The sequence below is a fragment of the Filicampus tigris genome, chromosome 5, assembly GCF_054856515.1.
Source record: "Filicampus tigris isolate MCC_2025a chromosome 5, RoL_Ftig_1.0, whole genome shotgun sequence".
NCBI classification, from domain to species: Eukaryota; Metazoa; Chordata; class Actinopteri; order Syngnathiformes; family Syngnathidae; genus Filicampus; species Filicampus tigris.
This window is the reverse complement of record NC_141221.1, coordinates 11840015-11862094: the sequence shown is the minus strand read 5'-3', so window position 1 is coordinate 11862094 and position 22080 is coordinate 11840015. Positions and strand designations below refer to the sequence as shown.

The following is a 22080-nucleotide window of genomic DNA, read 5'->3' as shown; positions in this document are numbered from 1 at the left end:
GGCTATTTCACGTTGGGGTGGGGAAGGTTCTGAGTAGGTCTGAGTGTCAGAAGTGATTGCATGTGTGTTCAACATGCTAGAAAAAGAAAGATGACAAAAGGTGGAAGGAAAAAGTGAAAACAAGTGTAGTGGGAGCTTGCGAACAAAAGAAGTGTCTTCCAGTATAAAGATGACCACATTAGAATATGAATCCAGGACCTCGGGCACTCTGGGCACTTAAAAAGCCCCTTAAGTCAAGTGTCAACTATTATGTGCCATCAGCGGCGACACAGGGTCACAGAGCAAGACAGCCGAGGTCACCCTCTGTCTCTACATGCACCATTAAACAGTCCCACATGGTACAAAAATGACTGGCTGTCATTTGGAGACAAGAGCATGGACAAGGCCTTTTACAGAGCAGCTGCCATTGTCCATGCACATTACATTATGTTTAACCAGTCAATATTTGCAAGCACTCAAGCAACATTTTACATGATATGAAAAGGGAACAACACTCACAATTTAAGTCCCTGTAAAGTGAAAATAAATATATCTTGGAAATTTGACACACCGCAGAGAAGAGTGTTGTTAATAACCCAGCCAAACTGGAATTTAAAAAAAGATTGCAAGTATATAAAATGAGGCTACAAAATCATGAAAAATCAATCTCTTCTCTCCGCTCCCAGTGCTATGGGCGTGTCCCCTGAATGTGCTGAAAGCACGCCCTACTTAATTGTCAACTGTCGATCAAATACCACTTCTACGACCAGGAAATATAGACGCTATTCGTATCGGTTTAAAGCCTCAGATGGCTGGAATATATCCCACCGGGTCGTTGTGGGACTTTTCCATGTAGCAACAACGAGGCGCACTAAAGCAGTTAGGCCAAGGCGAAGACCCTGGCTGTCTAGCCAAAAAAAAAAAAAAAAAAAAAATCCCCTTCCGGTATATATCTGTGTAACGTGAGCAGACTCACAGCCAACAATGAGGCACTCTATCCACAAGGGAAAATGCTTTTAGGCATAGCTAGCGATCTGACAGCACACACAACTACACCGGATAACACTATTGCAAACAAAAGTGCTCAATTTCTTATATAGTCGTGGGAAAAGCAGACTCGCGCCATACTCCGAAAAATGTCAAGCTGCGCCGTTTTAGCCACACACCCCCCCCCAAAAAATCTGAAGACTGAACTAGTTAAAAACAGATTAACACTATCTCCACAAGTAATACATAGTTCTCAGTCTTTGCACGTTTTCAGCAATAATCTTCAAACATAAGGTAGGCACATATTGGAAACAGCAATTTAAAATGTTTCACTTGTTAACTGCTAAAAGTGAATTTTAATTGATAGATTTTTGTTGTTAATATTACCCTGCCAGCCCCCACAAGTGAGATTGATTGGATAAATCAGACGGAATTATGGGAAAACAGGAGAGCTGCCAATCAGCACTGTGCGAGCGTGTGCTTTTGGTTTGTGCCAGTGCATGAGCACACAAACGTGTATGTGCATGTGTGTCACTATTGGGCTGACAGCTGGGCTTGTTCAAGAGGCTTACTGAGCATTCTGCCTGTTTGGGAATGAAAAACCTGTGTCAACAGCATCCTACAAAGGATGTAAACAGCTAGAGTCAACATGCTTTAGTTCATATATGACTGCAGGGAGCCTCTATTGTATAATGTGGCATTAGAGACAAAGGAATTTTCAGATCATAATTGCACTGGTCTTAGGTCAAAACGGTAAATGACTTAGCGAGAGTATGAGTAGGAGCTGAGGGGTTTGTATCAAATGTGTGTACATGTGTGCGTGTGTGTAGACAAGCGTGTCAGTCCATCAGCATGTCGGCGTCACAGCTCTTCACTAAATCCCAGATTAACAGTGACAGGCAGAGATCCCTCTAATTATCCCTTCCTGGACCACATGCAAATGGGAAAAACGAACAGAGCCATGTGATTGGCCGGCCCGGCTTGGGCACCACAGACACTCTAATGAGCATGACGGCAGGATACAACCGCATGATGTACCACCAAAACAGACCCTCGCCATCACATGGCCTCACCCACACCCACAAGAATTGAAGTGCATTACCATGAACAAGTATGATCATATTCGAATTAGAAGAGATGCTGATTGCATCCTGTAATTAAAAAAATAAAAAATAAGTAGCACATTTACGTACGAAGTTCCGTCCCAGACCCCATTCATTGTTAAACATCACAGGCTATGACAAAATAAATGATAGCGTTAGATAAATGCCAGGTTGCACACGAAGCATCTAGGACAGAGTTCACCCAATACAGATTCAGCCAATTGTGTGCCAAAACAGGTAAGGGAGTCACAAGTTCTAAAATTTCATTTGATTCAGCCTCTTTTTCAAACAATCCCCACCATCTGCCAATAAATACTTTTTTTAGCATTTTGTAGAAATTCTACCATAGATGCGCCTTAAGAGTTTAATTCTCATCTTTCCGCATTGAAATGAATTAAAACGACATTAATCCGCTACAGCCTCCTCCCCAAAACAAACACAAATGTTTGCTTAATGTATTTTTTAGTAAGGAAAATAACAACTTACAATATTGTACTTTACAAAAACATAGTAATACCATATTTAAATAGAACGCAAAGATTGAAACAGTTTTGATTAATTCATTGCAGCTGATTCTGGTGTGTATGACTTGGCCACCAGAGACAGTATAGTGCAGTAATTCAGACAAAATTTAGTGTCATGTATGAGATACTTTGAATTGTTTATAAGCATTAAGCTAGTAGCCGTTTGTAAAAAGCATCATTGTGTTTTTTTAAATACACAAAGTGTATGTAATTCCCTTTATTTTATGTTTAATTTGACAGGAAAGTTCATTGCCACGGTACAGTGCTTGTATCTCAAATCTTTGCTTGTAAATCAAAGCAAAAAACAAAAAACAAAAACAGCCAAATGAAGGGTCTATTTTGAAAAACCAAGTTGGGCCACTCATACCTCAAGGCACCACTGTGCATTCTCAAAGGGTTCAGGCATAACAGGGACTCTGAAATGTGAAAGCCCAACTTGAGCCACCGTGAATATGGCATTAAAAAAAGAAAAAAAACAATGATGGATTGGAACAGAAGGTAGAAGACTTGCTCTTGACAACAGTGTGCTGCAGTCAGCTAAAAAGTCAACTCAGTAAATCAGCCGGAAAGATGGCAGCAAAGTCAGACCATTCTTGAATCACCTCCCAGTCCATGTAAAGTTAGTCAAAACTGCCAAGTGGCTCCAAAAAAATGAAATTATTCAGCTGAAATAGCTGCTGGAAAGAAGAAAAACAGAACGTTTTTCCAGAATCTCATGGCAAAAAAACAACAGTTAGATAGACGGACACAAGGTATTGGAAATCGAGCAGTGACTAAAACTGATTATTAGAGAGTCCTGCAGCAAAATGGTACATGTTCTGGGCTGAAAATGATGTACTTTAATAATGAAAGAAAAAAACTAAATTAAAGCAATCCCTAAAATTATGTGAACAAACACTTTCGGTACAGGCAATTAATTTGTTTTTCTAAAAAGAATAAGATGCAAATCTATTCCTTACAAACACCAACATGAAACGTTCCATAATGACAATGAGATGGTAAATTAATATAGATGTTTAAAAAAATGTTTTAAATGGGCCACATGGCACAGCTGAATCATGTCTTTTTATTGTCTGCTCACAAGGTTGTGCAGTGAGAAATGTGACAGATGTAGTTTTGGCTTTGTCAAGCGCTCCCCTTTTCATGTGAACTTGAACTAGTGCTAACAAAGATCCTTTCCCTCCACCACAGTCAAATACTTGAGAGAGGCGCATAGTTTGTTCTACTGTGCTGAATACTTTCTTTATCTGTGTAATTCAAAAACCCCCAGTGTATTCGGGGAGCCTTGGGACTTGCCATTTTTAATCAAAAACGGGTGGCTTTGTCTTGTCCATGTTCCATCCAGCATTTCCATTCATCCTTTGAGGGCTTCCTTTGCAGTAGATTAAATGGCATTTTCATTTAGCTCCGATAGTACACAGTCTCTCTCCAGCAATTCAACCGTCCACACTTGGAAGTGGAACTGCCCTAGAGGTGGCTTTTCATGCTGCGAAAACTCTGAAAGTCACAATATTTACAGCAATTGACTACATATACATGGTGGCGGCGATCCTTTTGAGAAGCTCGTTATGTTGTATAATAATCATGCAACACTTACAAGCAGTCTTTGAAAGGCAAAATGTTATGTGACTGCAAACCCCCAAGGGAGTGCAGATGGAAGCAATAGGATAAGATTAGGGTGTACAAAAATCCAGGAGCAAATTACCTTTTGCATTGGCTGCCATGAAAATCCGATATTTTACCTCTCAAATCTGATTTGGACGGGACAGAGGACGAGTGGTTAGCACAACTGCTTTACAGTTCTAAGGTTCGAATCTGCCCTTCGGCCATCCTGTGTGGAGTTTGTATGTTCCCCTCAAGCGTGGTGGGTTTTGCCCTTAGCTGTGAATGTTACAGTCAGTTGTTGTTTTGTCTATCTGTGCTCTGTGAGTTGCTGGCAACCAGTCCAGGGTGTACTTCACCTCTCGCCCGAAGTCAGCTGAGATGGGCTCCAGCTCAGTCTAGTGAGGATGAAGGGTATACAAAATGGATGGATGGATGGAATCCGATTTTTCAAATAAATAACAGCACTGTTGTTAGTCACTGAAACAGGATTTGACCATTTCATTTTGCAGTAAAAAAATACAACTCTTCACACAGAACCTCAAGACTATAGCCATGCATGACATCACGCAAGACGTGTGGCTAAGGCCTTGTCTACACGTTTCCAGGCTTTTTTTAAATAGAATATTTCTCCCCCACTACGTGTTGGAAAACACATCCTCGTTTGTTAAAAACGCAGCTACACTAAACCGCAGAAGTGCGTTTTCAAATGCATTTCAAGCCTCTAGGCGGCAGTAGTTAGCCAAATACTGTCCATTCAAAAGGAACTTCCGTCCTTTGACGTCACTTCTACGAAACCAAAAACACGGCGCCAGACTCGTTCGAGAGGACCGACAAGAGGTCAGAATTGCTTTTAAACCTTTCAACAAGAAACAATAGTTGGTTGCGGACAAATAAGTACGCAAAAAAGCGCCTCGAGAATGGCTATAACCAACGCAGCGCCGTAGGAATCCATGTTGACTCGCATGAAAACACAAGTCGTGCAAGTGACGTCAGAGCATTTTTGTCGCATAGTGACGACGTAAATCTCCGAGGTCTAACTGTCCACAGCCAAACGCAGATACGGAGATATTCGCAAAACCCCACTGTGGCCGGAGTTTTGCGTTTCCAATGAAAAAACTCCGGGGACGTGCGGATGATAGGCCAACCGCAGGCTAATATCCGCCGTTTGCAAAAAATAATTGTATCAAAGAATTGTGCACATGGTTTGCCTTTTTTATGGGTTTTTTTTACTCCAAAGGAAAAAGCAGCGCCAAGAAGATGTGTTAAGTGAATAAGACTTATAGAAGAATTATAGGAAACTATGTGAAACAGACCCCAGCGTCATCCTTCACATCATCACCTTTTATGAAAGGTCTAACGGTGAAGTGTTTTATAGTGTTAGCAACATAGAAATCCTCTCGAAAAAGAGACACCATATCCCACAATAAGTGACCCAGCAAGGGTGGCATATTGTCGGAATCCAGAGACGACAATTAATGTCAATGTCATCACTTGTTGGAAAGCGGCAATAGCTGTCAACAGAGAAGTGAGTGTCACTGTCGACTGAAACGTCACAGCCCTGTTGCAGCATTTTTTCCTCCATTCCTAATTACTAAATTAGTTTCACATTCAAAGTGATTGAGCGATGTCATTGCCAAGAAGCATGCCAAAATATAGTGGCTGACTATGATACACATCTGGAAGCCTCAGATGAGAAAAAAAAAAGTACCACAACATGACCAAAGGCAATCCAATGGTGAGCACACATGACAAATGCTTCATGTCTCCATAATTGTTTGACCATGACCACTCTCTGAGAAGACAGATTTGCTTTGACCCGCCAGCTCGTTTTTAGAGGGTCAACACAAATATTTCAAAAAGTATCCTACCGAGGCCTGTTGCCAGAGGTAAGAGGAGGTAAGGAGGTTGTGAAATAAATATGACAAAGGGGAAAGGCAGAGAGTGAGAAGAATTGGGTGTGGAGGGGTAGAAAGTGCGGCCTCTACCTGCCTGCATGCTGGATGTGACTTTCACAGCCTGCTGGTGGTTTGTGTGGAAGCCATCACATCTGTGACTGGCCGTATGATTAATGAGCCTCTCAGACTGTCTGTGCAGTCTGAGGCAGGCCATGGCCTTATCCCAGGCTCCGTTGATTTATTCGCCTTTGAAGCAAACCTCCAAATATCAGAGCGAACCTCCACAGACACATGTACGCCCGCCATGACGCGCACACATTGTAGTCGGTGCTGAGTCGATGCATACACGCAGAGGCTTGTCAAGCTCGCCAGCACCTGCTTACGTCTAATGAAAACCTCAATGTGACAGTGTTGTCCAGAGCGTTTGAATACAAAATACTCCATGTATAAGCAAGCAGACTAAAAATGTATTCTGTCTCCATCAACAAAAACTACCCTCCCCAACCGTCAATCATCGGAAGGGACGCATGCACAAGGGGACGGACAAGACAAAAATGAAGGCCTTCCTCAATGACACATCACATTCTTCTGATTTTCTAAAGTGAAAAGTCTATTGAATTTCTGCCCTGGCAAGATTGAGAGGCAGATCATGACTCCTTGTTTCTTTGGCAGTCATAAAATGTCTCTCTGGCTAACCTTGAAGCTCTTTGCACCTAACATGTAGCCAACCAACTGTTCAGAATGCTAAGTTAAGTAAGCAGCACATGTGAAGTCAGATAAATTAGCCCAGGGATAAACGACAAATATGAATTGAATATTTGTTACTGCAGTCCAAGTGGACAGATTAGTTAGAACATGTCACCAGAATGTTTACTCAATAGTACTGTTAGTATAGTATATTATCTCAACCTGAGTAAGTATTCACCAACAAATGGCACTGTGGTGCAATTGCGGCCAATTCTGGAACTAACAGACTTTGACAGCTAATAAAAAGGGGGGATTTGAGTGAACTGGACACTATTTTCTATCCGGTAAATCTGGAGTCCGTTGGTTCCAGGTCCGTTAAATCGAGTTTCCACTGTATTAGTATATCGACAACATCAGCTTTAAGCACTAAATCTGACTTAAAACCTGCAGCATAATTGAATTTTAAAAATCAAGCCTACTGTATATGTAATTTAGCACACACTCACTCATTCTCTGAAGCGTAAAGTAAGCCCGTTAAATCAGACACACAGCGTCTCCCCAGGTTGATCAGCATCCGCCGTGGAAGACAAACAATTTGACATATTTGTTTTTATTTTGATCCCTAAGAAAAAGGCCCTGCCATATGGCAGCGCCCCGGAACAGATGGCGGTTGCCCACTTCCTCAAAGCGCAAGCGTCTATCGTGGCAATTTAAGGAGCTGCTCAAGCACAAGAACGATACAGATTGGCATATTTCCACAAAACGGCTATTGTTATGGAGCTGAGCGACAATAGTGAGGTGAAGATAATGCAGACTTGATTTTGTTCATGTTCAGTGGGTGAATGCTGCTTGTATTGCAGCTGTCAAGGTGCAGAGTAAAATGACGACCATATGGATTTATTCACTGTACTGCATAGACTTTAAAAATGCAACATAGGTAGAAAACTGGTCCAACTATGCATGGTCTTTAGCTGCAAAGAGCTGTTGGAAAGGTTAAGCATGGATGTCCTTGGATAATAGAAGATGCTTATGATGGAGTGGAAGAGCTGCCCTTTGACACATGTAGCTCCATCTCTCACTGCTGGCTAATTCTCAACAACCACAACCTTAACCCTTTGGCACACATAGCCAAAGTTGTTAAAAGTCACCTTGATATTTGAACGGCTCTTGTAACCAGCCATACTTATTTTTAAAGGAATTCTATGAAGGATGAGAGCACAAGGCCTTGGAACTTCTTAATGCTAGCTGCATCAACAAAAAGACCCCCCAAATGTAATGTCGTTTCAAGTGTTCTCCAAAGGAGAGAAGATCAAGGTCCAGTGGAAAACAACATGTTTAGTGAAAAGTTGGTTTACTTTAGAAGCCAAACTTTCGTTGGAAATGTGTTAGTTAGCCCCTTGGACAATTAAAATACAAACCTTGGCCCACCTACATTTTTTGTACAAGGTGAAATGTCAAGAGCAGTTTTGGATTTTGGCTAAACCTATTATGAAAGAAATGAACATTCAAAGACTGATGTACTCCAAATTTTAACTAGTTGTAAATGTTGCACTCAGAGCTGGGCAGTCCATCCCTGGGCCGGACCGGTCAGACCCTCCGGCCCGGCCGGATGCCCATTTTTGGGGCGGGGGGTGGCGATTGACAAATTTTTAAAAAGGGCTGGCCTAAGCATGGTAGGGAAGTGGATTTTAGTCAGGCCCACTAATCGGCCCTCATGCGTGTGACAGGCTGAATTTCATCTCAGCCTACTCGGTGAAAGGCTTCTTTTTAAGCTTCAATGCAATTGCAATGACATACAGTTTCCCAGCTCGTTGCTGCTGCAAAGCAAACTAGTTTGGCAGCGGCGTATGTGTAAAGAAGCTACTCACCCACGTTCCCTCTTAGCCGCCACCTTCCAGATCGTTTTCGCAATAAAATTAAATGCATCGCCTAGTCATCTCGGTCCCTTTATGGATGTAGCAGACACGATAACCATTGTTGTCACTGTCTTTTTGAAGACAATCACACATTGCAACCCCTCTAAAGGAAAGTTTAAAATACAATACCCATTCTTATAATCTTTCAAGGGGAAATTCATTACACTGTGGTGTGCATTTGTGTTGCACGCCATACAGAGAACCAGCTCATACACACGCAGATATGCAAGGACAGATGCCAGAGTGAAAAAGCACACTAACAGTGCTGCTTCCAATGAGCAAGATATATACCCTTTAAGTGAAGAATATCAATGGTTCTTAGGCCGACACTCCAATCATATTTAATTACATTCAATGTTGCTCACTTAGCCACCCATCTATAGGCAGCCTATCAGACCAGCCATTTTGCCGTGGAATAAGCCATCTAAGAAAGTTAGTCCACCCACAAGCCATCTATCTACACACTCACGCACCGGTGTAGCAGGACGCCAGGTCAGCCCAGTCAGCCGGGCTACCCTGGGGGTCCTGGGATGGTATTAATCAGTCTGGTTTCTGCTGAAAAGCTCAATCTGCAGATGATGGATGAGCCATCATGCTGAGGGAACTGAAGTGACGGGTGACAAAGAAGGACACACACACCTGAATAAATCCACTCCCCATCCTGTCTCACCCCAATGCTACACCGTCAAGGTAGCAGGGCGAGAGCGCGCGTGTATGTGTGTGGTGTGTGTGTGCGCGCACATGGAGGGATAAGTGTCTCAGCTTGTGTCCTGCTCTGCTAATGAAGTCATCTGAACAGTGATTTAACGGCCCCGGTGTAAAAGCCTACCGCCCTTAACTCATAGCCTTGCTCTATTAGAATGTGATATAAACCCTGGGCACAATAACTGTCCTGCCACTGTAACAATATATAGGAGGCCACCGGCCAATGGGCCACACTGCTAACTTACACAGTGTGGGGAGCAAATTATTAGCTCTGTATAAGAGAGGGAAGTCATTCAAGGTGAATAAAACTTGTAAAATGGACAATACAGAGGGAGTTTGTTCTTACAGGAACTCAAAATATCGATGTTTTTTTCATCTTTTTTGGGTTGTGTGGGGGGTGGTGATTCTAATACTAGGTGCCAGATTTCAATGGTCACCAATTTGAATATGTGGCATAAAATAGCGTTGTGGGGTCTAGTGGACCCAACCTGTTCTGAGATGCTAGTAGATCTCCAATTTTCTTTATCCACTGGAAATAAGAATAAAAATAAATACAGGTAAATTCATTCAATTTGTTCAAAGGCAAACTGTTGGCATCATAAAATCTTTATAAACTAGCTCTCGAAGACCACCATGAGTAGACCGCTTGCCTGTTCTAAATTTTATGGTTCAGACCTGCCCGGTCGGTCCAATTCAGTCAAACGGGATCAATAATGGACTTTACCGGTACCACAACACATGCAGGTGCCACACTCCTGACACGCGGCCAAGTAAAGAGAAAATATAAAAATAAAACAGTGTTGGGTATCTTGGATATCCCACGGATGCTATGACGTGGTCTATTTTGTTTTTATTTCACCTTTCACCACGCTGTGCGTGTGTGGGTTTGTTGTTCTTTTTTAAAAATGTTTTTTTCTTATATTCTCAACGGCGATTGGCTGTCGCGGACGACGAGGGATGGATTGGGACCACATGGGTCGGCCGGAAATACCGCCCAGAAGTTATGGACGGATAGACGATGACCAGCTCTGGTAATGCTAATATTACTAAAGGTAATTTGAGAAAAAATGTCTATCAAACTAGTGGATCTTTGGATTATTGATCTCATTTTCAAAAAAGATTGGTGACTTGAGCTTTAGGCCCATCACCCACCTACCAATATGGCCAAATATGAATGAACTGGACTGGGTGCTCTTAAGAAAAACCTTTTTAAGGCCCCACATATGCTATTCTTTTTTTTTTTCTTTTTTTTTTTTATTTGAACCACACAATATATCTGTATTATTATAATACAAAGAGAGGAAACGGGTGAGAAATAAATAAGACAGTGTGGATATACGTCAGGCACTGTTTGCTCCATTCATTCTTCGCTATTCCAGCCATAGGTACAGTACATATAAAATGATAAAAAAGCCGTTCACCTGTGATTGAAGATGTTTTTTATCCACAGGAAATCTACAGTCAGACTGTCGGCCACTCGTGAAAACTAGTTACAGAACCCCGCACACAGCACAACTGTTCAGTGGCATTGGGACGTGTTACTCGATATGCAGCAGTCTTTAGATGCTCATTGAGCTGACGTTCATGCTATATGGTAATGTTGTGATGTTATTCACAATGGACATTCAGCCTCTGAAGATTTTGTCTAAATTCCTAACAGCATAGCTTTTCAGGAAGGACACCTTTAAAAAGTAATGACAGACTTGTTAAAGGTAAACTTCTGTCAAATATCCCTGTGCAAAAGTACAACTCCGATAACCCTTTGGACACAAGGTCACGCTGGTTGGATTCTATGAAATAGCATCTGTTGTGAAGCCCCTCAGCACACAGTCAAGGGTACTTGAGTCCGCATTTAAATAGAGTGTTGTTATTATCTGCAGTAACAAAGAGTGAATCATCTGACATCAACGCATCATCCCACGGATTGCCTTGCCTTTGGAGCTCTTTTGGATGTCAGAGACTTTTTGGCAGCTTACATGATTCCAGCCATGAAAACTAACTTCAATGCTCTTCGAAATCATTTCAACCAAAACCAAAGCCATTCTCTAAAATCCTCCATGAAATTTGCTCTTCTGTACAAAGACAGACTAATGAGGCAAATTACAGCATCGCAGACACTTTTGATACAGTGAAATTAGGGAGAGTTATATAACCTTTACACCCTCCTACGCCTATGCCTCATCGTATTGGTTGGTGGCATTCTGTCCCACTTGTGTCAAACCACTATAGGCGAAAACCTCTGTTTATGATTTGGTTCAGGGGAGCAAATGGAGTAACTGTTTAACGTACAGCAAAACAGACGACATGGCAAGGGAGAATGCCATTGTGTGTGCATGTGTGTGAAGACAGGGACAGAGGCCTAAAGATGACAAAGCTCATCACAGCCCAGCACAGAGCAGCACAATTCACCCTTATTAGACTCGTGTCCTTGGCAGATGCAGAGCTTGCCCTTTGTTAGCCAGGTGTGTGTGTATGTGTGTTTTACAATGGCGGCGATTTAGAATGGATTGAGTGTAGGCGTGGAGACAAGTTGCAGTAGCCCCATGGCTCCCTGATCGCTAGCAGTGTGACAGCTGGGAATGGAGCGCAGGGAGCAGGCTGAAGTATTGCCATCTAATATGTGTTACATAAACCTGCATAAATATGTATGCCCGTTTCAGACCAAGAACAGGAGAGGACATGGCAGGTGAGGAGGATGGGAAACCATCAATGGACTTTGGGCGAAGTTGATCAGGTGACGCCAAGAGCCAAGCTTTTTTGAACATACTCTTCAACAAGTTTTGTCTGGTTATGACGGCTTGTGTGGAGTTTAAGAGGATAGTTAAGTAAGTCAACCAAAAAATGTTCTTGACAATAACATGTTCTATTTGCCTCCACTAGTTTAAACACAGCATTCGGATTAATATTGCGTGTGTGGAATATGAGTTAAGCAGCCAAATCTACCGCAGTGTTGTTTTTGGCAGGCATTTGAGATTTAGTCTTAGTATTAGTCTTTTGGACGAAAATGCTTATTAAAAGCATGCACGCAACACAGTGCAACCCACCAGCTGATGAACTACTGTATGAACTGTACTATTATTTGTTTGTTTTCTTACAGTTGTACAGAAGAGACAATTTCCTTCTGATCAACAGACTACAACAAATTGCACAATTTTCCATTGTGTTTGGTAACTCAATGGAAAGAAAAAAACATTCACTGGGTTTACCACAGGAAACTAGTAAAACCAGATCAAAGAAGTGTCCTGCTTTTCACTTCTTGACATTTTGCTGAATTGTTTTCAAGAGGAGACTGAAGACCACGGACTGCATTATACCGCAGCATCCAGAGCAAGGCAGACCTACAGAGTAAGCTAACACATTTTGGATGTTTCTAGCAGTGTATCTTCAAATGTACCAATGCCACACGAAGGATGACACTTTTTTTAATCCTAGAACTATGAGCGATAAGCAGTGGTTTAAGTCACACAAATACAACACACGATTTACCCAATATCCTTGGAACCCCGGTTGACCAGGCATTAGAAATATTACCTGGTTTAGCCAATGTCAAGTGTGAAACCAAGTTGAATATGGTTAAGTAAGCCATTAAACACATAAAATACTAGGCCTACTCCCATGTGACTGATAATTATGGCAAACCTTAGATTAGGACATTTCTACATGCACACACATCCACTTTCAGTCTTGGTGCTCATGTAACATGCAGAATCAGCTGTTTACCTGTTGGCCAGCAGAGTTTTGAAGGTGATTTGACACATGTCCTGATACGCTGGCAACAGCCTTGTCCACTCCCACGCCCACTCGACCATTGCAACCTGTAGATAAATGAGTACAGAGTACTGTTAGATATGAATCAGGGTTAATAGCATTACTGCATTAGTGCTACACCTGGGTTCCGCTAACAAAAAAGAAGGGAGGGGTCCCCGCTGCGGCCACCGACACCAGACCATTTATCATGTCCGCAGAAGATGGTTTTTGTTTATTCCAATAAGACAGCAATTAATTTATAAGTCCATTTGAGGAGATGTTGTCATAATATTAGAAAGATAAATGAATTTTGGAGTGGGAGTCGTTCGTCTTCCTACTCTTCTGCTTTTGTTTCCCTCTCCCTTTCTCTAAAAGCACTACCCATTCTTCTCCTCCTCTCTTTTTCTCGACACAACATTAACACACATGGCAGCGGCAACAGATTAGGGAAGCAAATAAAACTCGGAGTGTTTTGATTGCCAAAATGTCACTCCTAACTGCAGGCAGAGCGTTATTGACAAAAGGAGGAGAACTTCATCCATCCATTCATCCATCTCTCTCTGATCATTCATCATGGGAGATTGATGGATCTAACTTCGCCCCCTCCTGCCTCCACTCTATTTGACAAACTACATAGGCGTCTAAAGTGGAGAAGTCGTGTTAATCATTCTCTTAATAAGGTGTTTCTATGCAAAGCTATTCAGCCTCCTGTAATAGGCTGAAAAAGGGACAATGTGTTGCAAAATACAAACAGCTGTTTGGAAATTGGAAATGGGAAGAAATTGTTGTGTGTGCACTGCACAAAATATTGAGTGTGTATGTACACAAGCTACTGCAGCGTGAATGTGCAGTGAGTGCTGCTCACACATTCGCAGTGGAAAAACACACAAAACACACAGGGGGACGCATTGTTGTTAATAAATCAAGAGGATTACATGCCAGTAATGTCGGGAGTTGTACACATTTTCTGTGAGACTCTGGTTGACATCTTTGCTATTAGCAGATGAAAAGGGAAGCTCAGGCAGGATGACTTTTTTTCTGCATTTAGTCTGCCAATAAAATGAGCGCAGATAATATTCAAGGCCTTGGATAAACACATGCTCGTAAAGGCAACTGGACAACAAATGTGGGCATATGAACCCACAAATATTGAGTTACACGATTACCACCTATCTGGGAAACAGGTGGGAATCATTTTGTTAGCCTATTAGCATAGTTGCCGAAGTTATATTTGAAAGTTTTTCGAAAACCAGAAAAAAAAAACTACAAATTCTACAAATGCTACAAACGAAAACAAATTAGAAAGACAATTCCGAGAAAGACTTGTCAACAATATAATAAATAATAGCCAGGTCATGCTAGACAGGGTTGTCTCTCTGTCAACACAAAATGACACAAACCTGCACAGCCGTTTGTGTACTGTAGTTGTTAAAAAAATAAATAAATAAAAAGCAGCAGCACGTTTTCTTAAGCATTCAAACACTGCAAGTTGAAAAAAAGTAGTCAACACTTAAACTGTGAAAAGAAAATAGCGATAAATTAACCTCTGTTTACTAACCTGATTCATCTTCTTTTTGCCAATTCGGTCAAACTGTTCGAGGGGGTTGAATTTGGTGGTGTGCAAACAATCACTGACATCAAAGCTCATCAAGCAAGGTGGATCACAGAGCAAGTCCATGTTACCACTCAATTTGGACATCAACAACTCCTGCGGACCAGACAGATATTAACATGAGATTACAAAAAAAAAAGCCTAACGGAACAATTAATTCAACATAATGTCACCAAACCGAAAGCTTTATGGCAATAGGATATTATCATTTGGTAGCTGCAGTGTTGTACAAGAACAAAAAAAAAATACCGGTAAAAGTAATATTGTCTGTATGAGAGTCGCGGATGTCCTGTTGTGAAGTCGGCCCTCCCATCCGTCACTTTGACGTAGCTTGTGAACCTCCTCTCCCTCCACCTCACCGCCAGCTCAGAGCGTCCCTGACCTGAGTGCTCTTGTCTCAGCCTTGGCTAGGTGAAGCTGTTCCAGAAAGCTACGGCATGCTTAGGTAGCCCATTCACATTCTATCACATTTCCATGCAGAGTTATTGCTGTTTGTGGAATCCATCAACAGCAGCCACATGTATATGCCGCACGTGTTGTTGCTATTCCAAGCTGTATCCTTATAGGCAATCTATTGTAAAATATATGGGAACTGTAACTATGTGCCTGACGGTCATTGAAGGCCGTTTACTTCATATAACTGTCCAAAGACTGAATTGCTATTTGTCTTTGTCATAAGTCACTTTAGTTATGAGTTAACCAATATAAAAAGTAGAGAATACTACACACCAAATCAACAGAACGTCACATATTGTTGTTGACTTGCAGAACTATATCTGTGGACAAACATGACTATTTGATTAAAATATATGATCTATACTTTCCAGTTCCTTCTAGGGATGAACACCTAACAACAACACATATTTTAAGTTTTAAACTAATATTTCATGATTTATTGGTTTGGTTTTATTTTGCTTTGTATGGTTGTTTTTGTTTCATTTTGACTGGAAATGCCAGTGATGTACAATATAGTGACACAGTGTACTTAACAAAAGTGTAATCCTGTATAGTCCAACAATATGTAATACGCGAGCTGCATTAAAAAAAATAATATTTTTTTCACTGTGAGAGGTGTGATTGAAGGACAACTTTAAACTTAACTCATGACTTTATAATGGAGTAACCGTATTGCTGTCTTGCTGTTACTGTTGGATCCCCATTAGCTCTCGCAATATACAAGCGCTAATCTCCCTGTGAAAGGCAAATCAATACAAAATATGTAAGAGTAACTAAGTATGTAGTATTAATTATAAAATAATAATAACAATATATTATCATTATTATTATTATTATTACTAACAATAATAATAATAAAGTAATATAATACAAAAAAAATACCCAAATGCAATCAATGTTATCAGTACTAATAAGCATTTATTCTAATGCAGACCATATCAAAAACAAACAAAAAAAGAAATTCAGACTATGATGCTAAATTAAATTAAGATTTCTTTAACATACTTGATCAAAACAAAGTATCACTGTAAAGTCAACATTTTTCAGACTATGACTACTGCTGTAACTGGTTTGTCGACTCTATTTGTCACAAAAACACCAGTATGAATAATAAAATAAAGTAATAAGATTAATTAACAGTTCCCTATGATAATTTCCACAGATTTGAAAAATTCCCTATTTCTGAAAAGATACTAAATTATGGGACACCCTGACATTCGGTGAGTGTATTACATATGGAATCACTGCAAGTGCAGAGCCTTCAGGTCACCAGAACGACAGACAACGCAGCATGTACGACAGCAGCCGCTTTCTAGACACTCCTCCTGGCCAAAAACCTCCCCCAAGAACTTCTCCCCAGCCAGCGGCCTCGGGCCAGCGACCGCCTAACGTGCTGGGGAGAGGGAGTGCTTCCCTACCTCATTGCCTTGGATGATGTGATGGATGTGCCTCAGGTAGTCGCTGCCCCCTGCTCTGTGGCAGACCTCCAGCAGCATCAGGCCCATTTTCTGCTCGGTCAGTTCAGCTGCAGCCATTCTGCTTTCCTTGCCTCGCTTGTGGACGCTGGGAGAGGAAAGAAAGGCAGCGTGGTAAAAATGGGGACAAAGTGTATGGGGAGAAAGAGGAACACTCTGTTTGTCCTTAGAGAGAAACTTGAGGTAATAATGTGTTCATACACAGGAGAATTCACTAACTGGCCACAACACAAGGTACACCCACACATTCGGGAAAAACAATAATACATACACTACATTAGATAGATATTTTGTGTCAAATAGGATTTCATTTAACAATGGTTATTAGTGTGGTTTTAGTTTTACTGTTGAGATGGCCTGCCTCATATTCAGCGTCGAATATTTTGGGTCCCCTATTTGGCGAACTAAGGGTAATATTTGAGAGATGTGAGGTATTATCATGTATAACAGTGGTTCTCAAGCTTTTTACACCAAGTACCACCTAAATTATATTTTAAAGCTGTGATAGGGTCCATCTCCCCTGTACCCTGAACAGGATAGACAGTGTAGGAATTGGGACAGATGGATGTAATATTAAACGCCACGGTAAGCTTATACACAGTTTGAACTTTGACAATGGACTTAAATATAGGAACATTTAAAAACATATACTTAAATGGTTAATTCAAAATGTATTGTAGATCAACATTAAATCATTTTAACCAAATAAAAAATTAAAAGGAACAGTTCTTAAAAATTAAAGCCCGATATATTGACTTTAAAAGTGAAATATAACTGAACTGTACTTAGGCGGTGACTTGTTCACAAACATCAGTGGTACCCATACGCCACTGAGAAAGACAGATGCATATCCGACAATTTCAATCAAAGTTGAACATTACATAACAGCAGAGTTTGTGTCATAGAACTGCCAATATACCTCATGTGATGACCAGCGAATTGTTAGGGAGGGCAGGGAGAAACAAATGGCTGAATTGCTAGCGGATTGCTTTTTGCTGTTTTCACAAGTTTTTGTGAAAAACGTGCTGGGAATTTTGAGCGAAGGATGTCGGCTCACTAAAAGTGATTTGTGCGTGTCGTCAGCATGTACTGCCTCCCTGCCTGCCTGCGTGTGTGTGTGTGTGTGTAAGTAATTGTGTGTCAAGGTCCTCACGCATGTACAGTCCTCCAGCCCTGACAAATGCCCCCATCATTTTCCCAGCCTTCTTATACAGATGGATGTCCCGCTACCGTCCATCAAACCTTCTCCTTCGCATACACTTCCTGCCATTGTTCTCTCCCTAACTCTCCCTACTTTGTAATTATAAGGAGGCAGGAATAGTGCAGCCTGTCAGCCAGTCATTGGTGACTTGACATTGAGGGTGGCAAAGGAAGCGGGGGGTCCGTCCTGTCCATACACCACCTCATTCTTTCGCCTGCCGTCCCCAGCGGTCGCGTTGTCTGGGACGGTGGCTGTGCATCCGTGTCAGCACCTGCGCTGTGTATCCTTTCCTGTCCATCACTGTGCAGGTGAAGCAGATGATTGGATTCAGTCAGCGGGGTGATTAATGAGGGCCCCTCCGGATTTGGGACAGCCTATCAATCATGTCATTAGGGCCAATGTGCCCTGAAAGAGGCAGACCTCCGCCAAGGAATAACTGCATTCATCTTCATCTGTGTATGCATCCCGTCAGCCCAGCCAGGGTCACCATGATGGAGAACAATAATCTTCTCCTCTACAAATTACTTTGCAAAGACAAGGTGGGTGTCTACAGGAGGGGGCAGAGTTAAGATGGTAAAGGAAAGCGGGCAAGGGGTCGGGAGGGCATATGTTTTTTGAAAGACGGTTTAAACGATTGTGTTTATGTGCGAGCGTGCACCCACATGAGGTGTTAGTGAGATGGAGTCATTTTTTGGGGAGTCTCTATCTTCCACACACACCGGATGACTCCTTATTTGGACATTGTATTGGGAGTGTTTACAAGCCGGGCGTCACTTCCCTGTGAAGGTTAGTTTAATGAATAGTAATGATCTTACTGAATGCCTCAGACAGGTGATACATAATCACTCTTCCTTTTCGCCCCCTAACATACGCACACACGTGCACACACTTCATCTCCTCTCTTTGCCACCACACTCAAAAACGCCCACCTTCTTCCCTCTTCTTGTCACTAAAACCACCATTTCAGATGGATGTTCATTATCTTGTAACTGTTATGTTTATTTTATTTTTAAACGTAGGTGTCGGCTTGTTTTCGTCTTCAGGTGCGTCGGTTGCCGAAATAAATGAGAAACATGATTTTGACTATAATGTGCAGAGCAAAAAGTCATAGGTCACAGTGCAGTCCACTTGTCATCATGTCCCGCAGAAACACATTGATCTTTCACTTAGACCTTATCGTTTTTGTGCTCCTACCATTCAATTGTACTAATCATGACAAAAAAGTGTGATCACAATCTTAGCACTCAAAATAGAAGCTATTGGGACATGTGTGGCGACCTAAGAGGTGCGTGCATCTCTGGCCTTTCTGCTTAGTATGATAGGGTCGCATCTACAATTAGACACAAGAACGGAATACACACCGTCAGATTGTTGCATCGTCAAAGACTGAGTACACACATGCTTTTGACTAACTCATTGTTCACATGTAACTTATCCTGGAGACTTTAAGATCAAATTCCATTATCTTCCATTCAAATAGAAAAGGTTGTCCAGAATCCTGAAATGGATTGAGGTTGACCTTGAAGGTTCCGCTGAATTCCCTTGAATGTCAAATGTCTGTTGGACCACCCCTTTCATTGACTACCGTGTCTCAACTACAATTTTAGTTTTAATACATCAAACATAAAATGTCTAGTGGAAAAATTATTTATTCAACCAAATTATACGAATATAATGCCACCCAAGTGAATATTCAACATTTCCACGCCGAGTGATGGATTACACTGTCTGGCATGCATGAACACGTTCACATTAGAGAACACATAACACCATTTTGACCTTGACCTTTCTTTAAATACCTCCAGTTGACCCCTCACCTGTTAATGCAGAGTTGGCGGGCCTTTTGCAGCTGCATATTCATCCACTTTGGTCTTTGTTCCTCTAGAGCCTGCAGCACCTTGTGCACTGTGGGTTTGGGTACACCCTGTCGCATGCACAAATGTACACACGGCTCAATGTCATCTGAGGTCAGTCTGAACATATCAAGATCGTAAAATAAATCGGTCATTCCATTAATATATTTTTGTCTCCGCTATGTCCTTAATCTAATCACCAAACAAACTCGTAAAGGAAGAAGCCCAATATGGCCTCACGCAATAATCATTACTTATACCTTATCACAGAGACTACCACCTTCTCTTGAGGATTAACTAGTCCTGAACAACCACAGCTAAGTATAAAGTAATGATATATTATACACTCTGCTGTCAAGAAGACCCTGATTATGGCTATTATTCTATTATTCACACATTTACCTTCTGTTGAATCCCCATTGAAGCGTGCAGACACTCGGCCAACAGGCCCAGGCAATCCTTGGCCTGACAGTTCAGGGCTAGCTCACTGATTCCTTCAAGTGTGCGCGAGTCGCCGAGACTGTGGATCAGGCAGTTAAACAGGGACCACACTAACAGGCCCGTCGAGCGCAGTTGGCGGGCATGCTGAGAAATGTGTTTCTCTGCCGTCTGGAAGAGATAGCGGATGGGGAGGGGCAAGGACGCTACAACCAGCGGCAGGTTGGTGAAAATGAAGGACATGGCTTGAATGGCGAGGGATGTGACAGCTGCAGGAAATATTCATAAATTATAATTATACATGAAGTGCACTTAAAAATGCAGAATTTAAAAAAATAAAACCAGCACTATTTTATTTTCTTACTCTTAGAGGAAGAGTCTCCCGTCCCAGTCTCCTTTCCCCGTGCTTCCACTGGCATGTAGTTCCAGCTTTTGGGAACCTTAGCCAGGACATTTTCTGGAACAACTCTCACCAACGAGGCTCCGCTAGGCTCCTCTGTGGCCTGCCAGTCTGTCACCATGGTAACCAGGTGAGTCAGAATTTTGTTGGTAGACTTGGTGACTATTACCCTGATACAGTCGACCACGACGGGCACTTTCTGAGTAGTTTCTGGCAAGAGAAGAAAATGACGTGCATTTAAGTTTCTTTTAAGACACATAACACATGGGATGATGTTGGACATTCTTCATCGGAGTTGCTCGCCAACGGATGAAGTTTTTGGCTGTTGGAGGACTGTAATTTCTCTTTTACTTTCAAACTCAGCTTGTAGTAAGTGATGTCATGCACGCTGAGATCGTGATCGCTACGATCCTAGCACATTGATGTTGATCAAAGAAAATTTTAGTAAAAGAAGCTATGGTGTATTTTGATTGGAGACGATTCGTTCCAGTTAATCCTGATTGTATTATTATCATCATTTTATTTTATTTTACCTTGTTAGCCTCTGCTGTCTGCAGCCAGGCCAGCTTTGTAAAAGACAAATGCCTTACCTGGACGAATAAAGGTTACCTGAATAAAAAATAAATAATGCCTACGATGCAGCCGTCAAGTTTAAGTCGGTTGACGCAGCCTTCGAAAAAGGCAATTGAGACGCTATTTGTATGTGTATGTGTATGTGTCAATAGGCCGATGGTAATGTTATTCTGGGGGTGCAGGGGGGTGGAGGGGATGCGACCTGATACCCCGCAACAAGGGGCAACTAGAGTAGCAAGAAAAGTGAAATGTAGCTGCAGATTTTGAAAATGTATGACTTCTACAACGATAACGATAACAATAGTTTTTTTTTTTTTTGACTTGAAACTTGATATTCCCCAAAATTTGACGCCAGGGGTGAATTCCCCATTGGACTAATGCTACACTGGCATTACTGCAAGTATTGTGAGTCCATTGGGACAGTCTACTTTCTTATCATGTCACAACTTTACTTTTGACATAAATGTCAACTATAGGGATTAGATTGCTGATATATTCAGCTAAAATGTCTGTAATAAAGCGAGTAATAACCGGTCACATTCAGATGTTTTCAATCAATTTCAGTGGCCCGACGGTGAAAGTCTTAGTACCCTCTCAAGGTGCCATACAGTACGTCTTCCATTGCTCTGCCCTTTCATATCCGGCCCATATTGATAGCTGCGAAGCTACCGCATGAAGTTGTATGGCAGCCATAAATTTCCCGTAGCAGCTGCTGTAGAAGCAAAGGCTACGGGACAGATAAAGTACGCTGGCAGTATTGGAAGTGCTGTGAAATCTTATGGGACGTCTAACAAATGTGCGACCTCAGACCCACAGAAAAAGACTGGAGCGGAACACAAAATGATATAGCTGTTTGACGAGGCACTGCGCCGAGGCAGGTGAGACCTAGACCTATTTTTCAAAGTCACTTGGTTTTCACACTTT

The 22080-nt window shown here is 41.7% G+C and overlaps 1 protein-coding gene across 2 annotated transcripts in view; it reads right to left on the bottom strand.

The window, feature by feature from the left end:
- The window catches only part of kiaa0825 (KIAA0825 ortholog), a 120897-nt gene that overhangs the window by 56660 nt on the left and 42157 nt on the right, over positions 1 to 22080 (bottom strand). For both annotated transcript variants that reach the window (XM_086031408.1, XM_086031409.1), the window contains 6 exons: positions 20548 to 20793; positions 20148 to 20452; positions 19710 to 19816; positions 16635 to 16779; positions 14707 to 14856; positions 13122 to 13216 (listed from right to left, as the gene is read on the bottom strand). In XM_086031408.1, the coding sequence (XP_085887534.1) occupies positions 13122 to 13216; positions 14707 to 14856; positions 16635 to 16779; positions 19710 to 19816; positions 20148 to 20452; positions 20548 to 20793 (1048 nt within the window). The remainder of the gene's footprint in view (positions 1 to 13121; positions 13217 to 14706; positions 14857 to 16634; positions 16780 to 19709; positions 19817 to 20147; positions 20453 to 20547; positions 20794 to 22080) is intronic.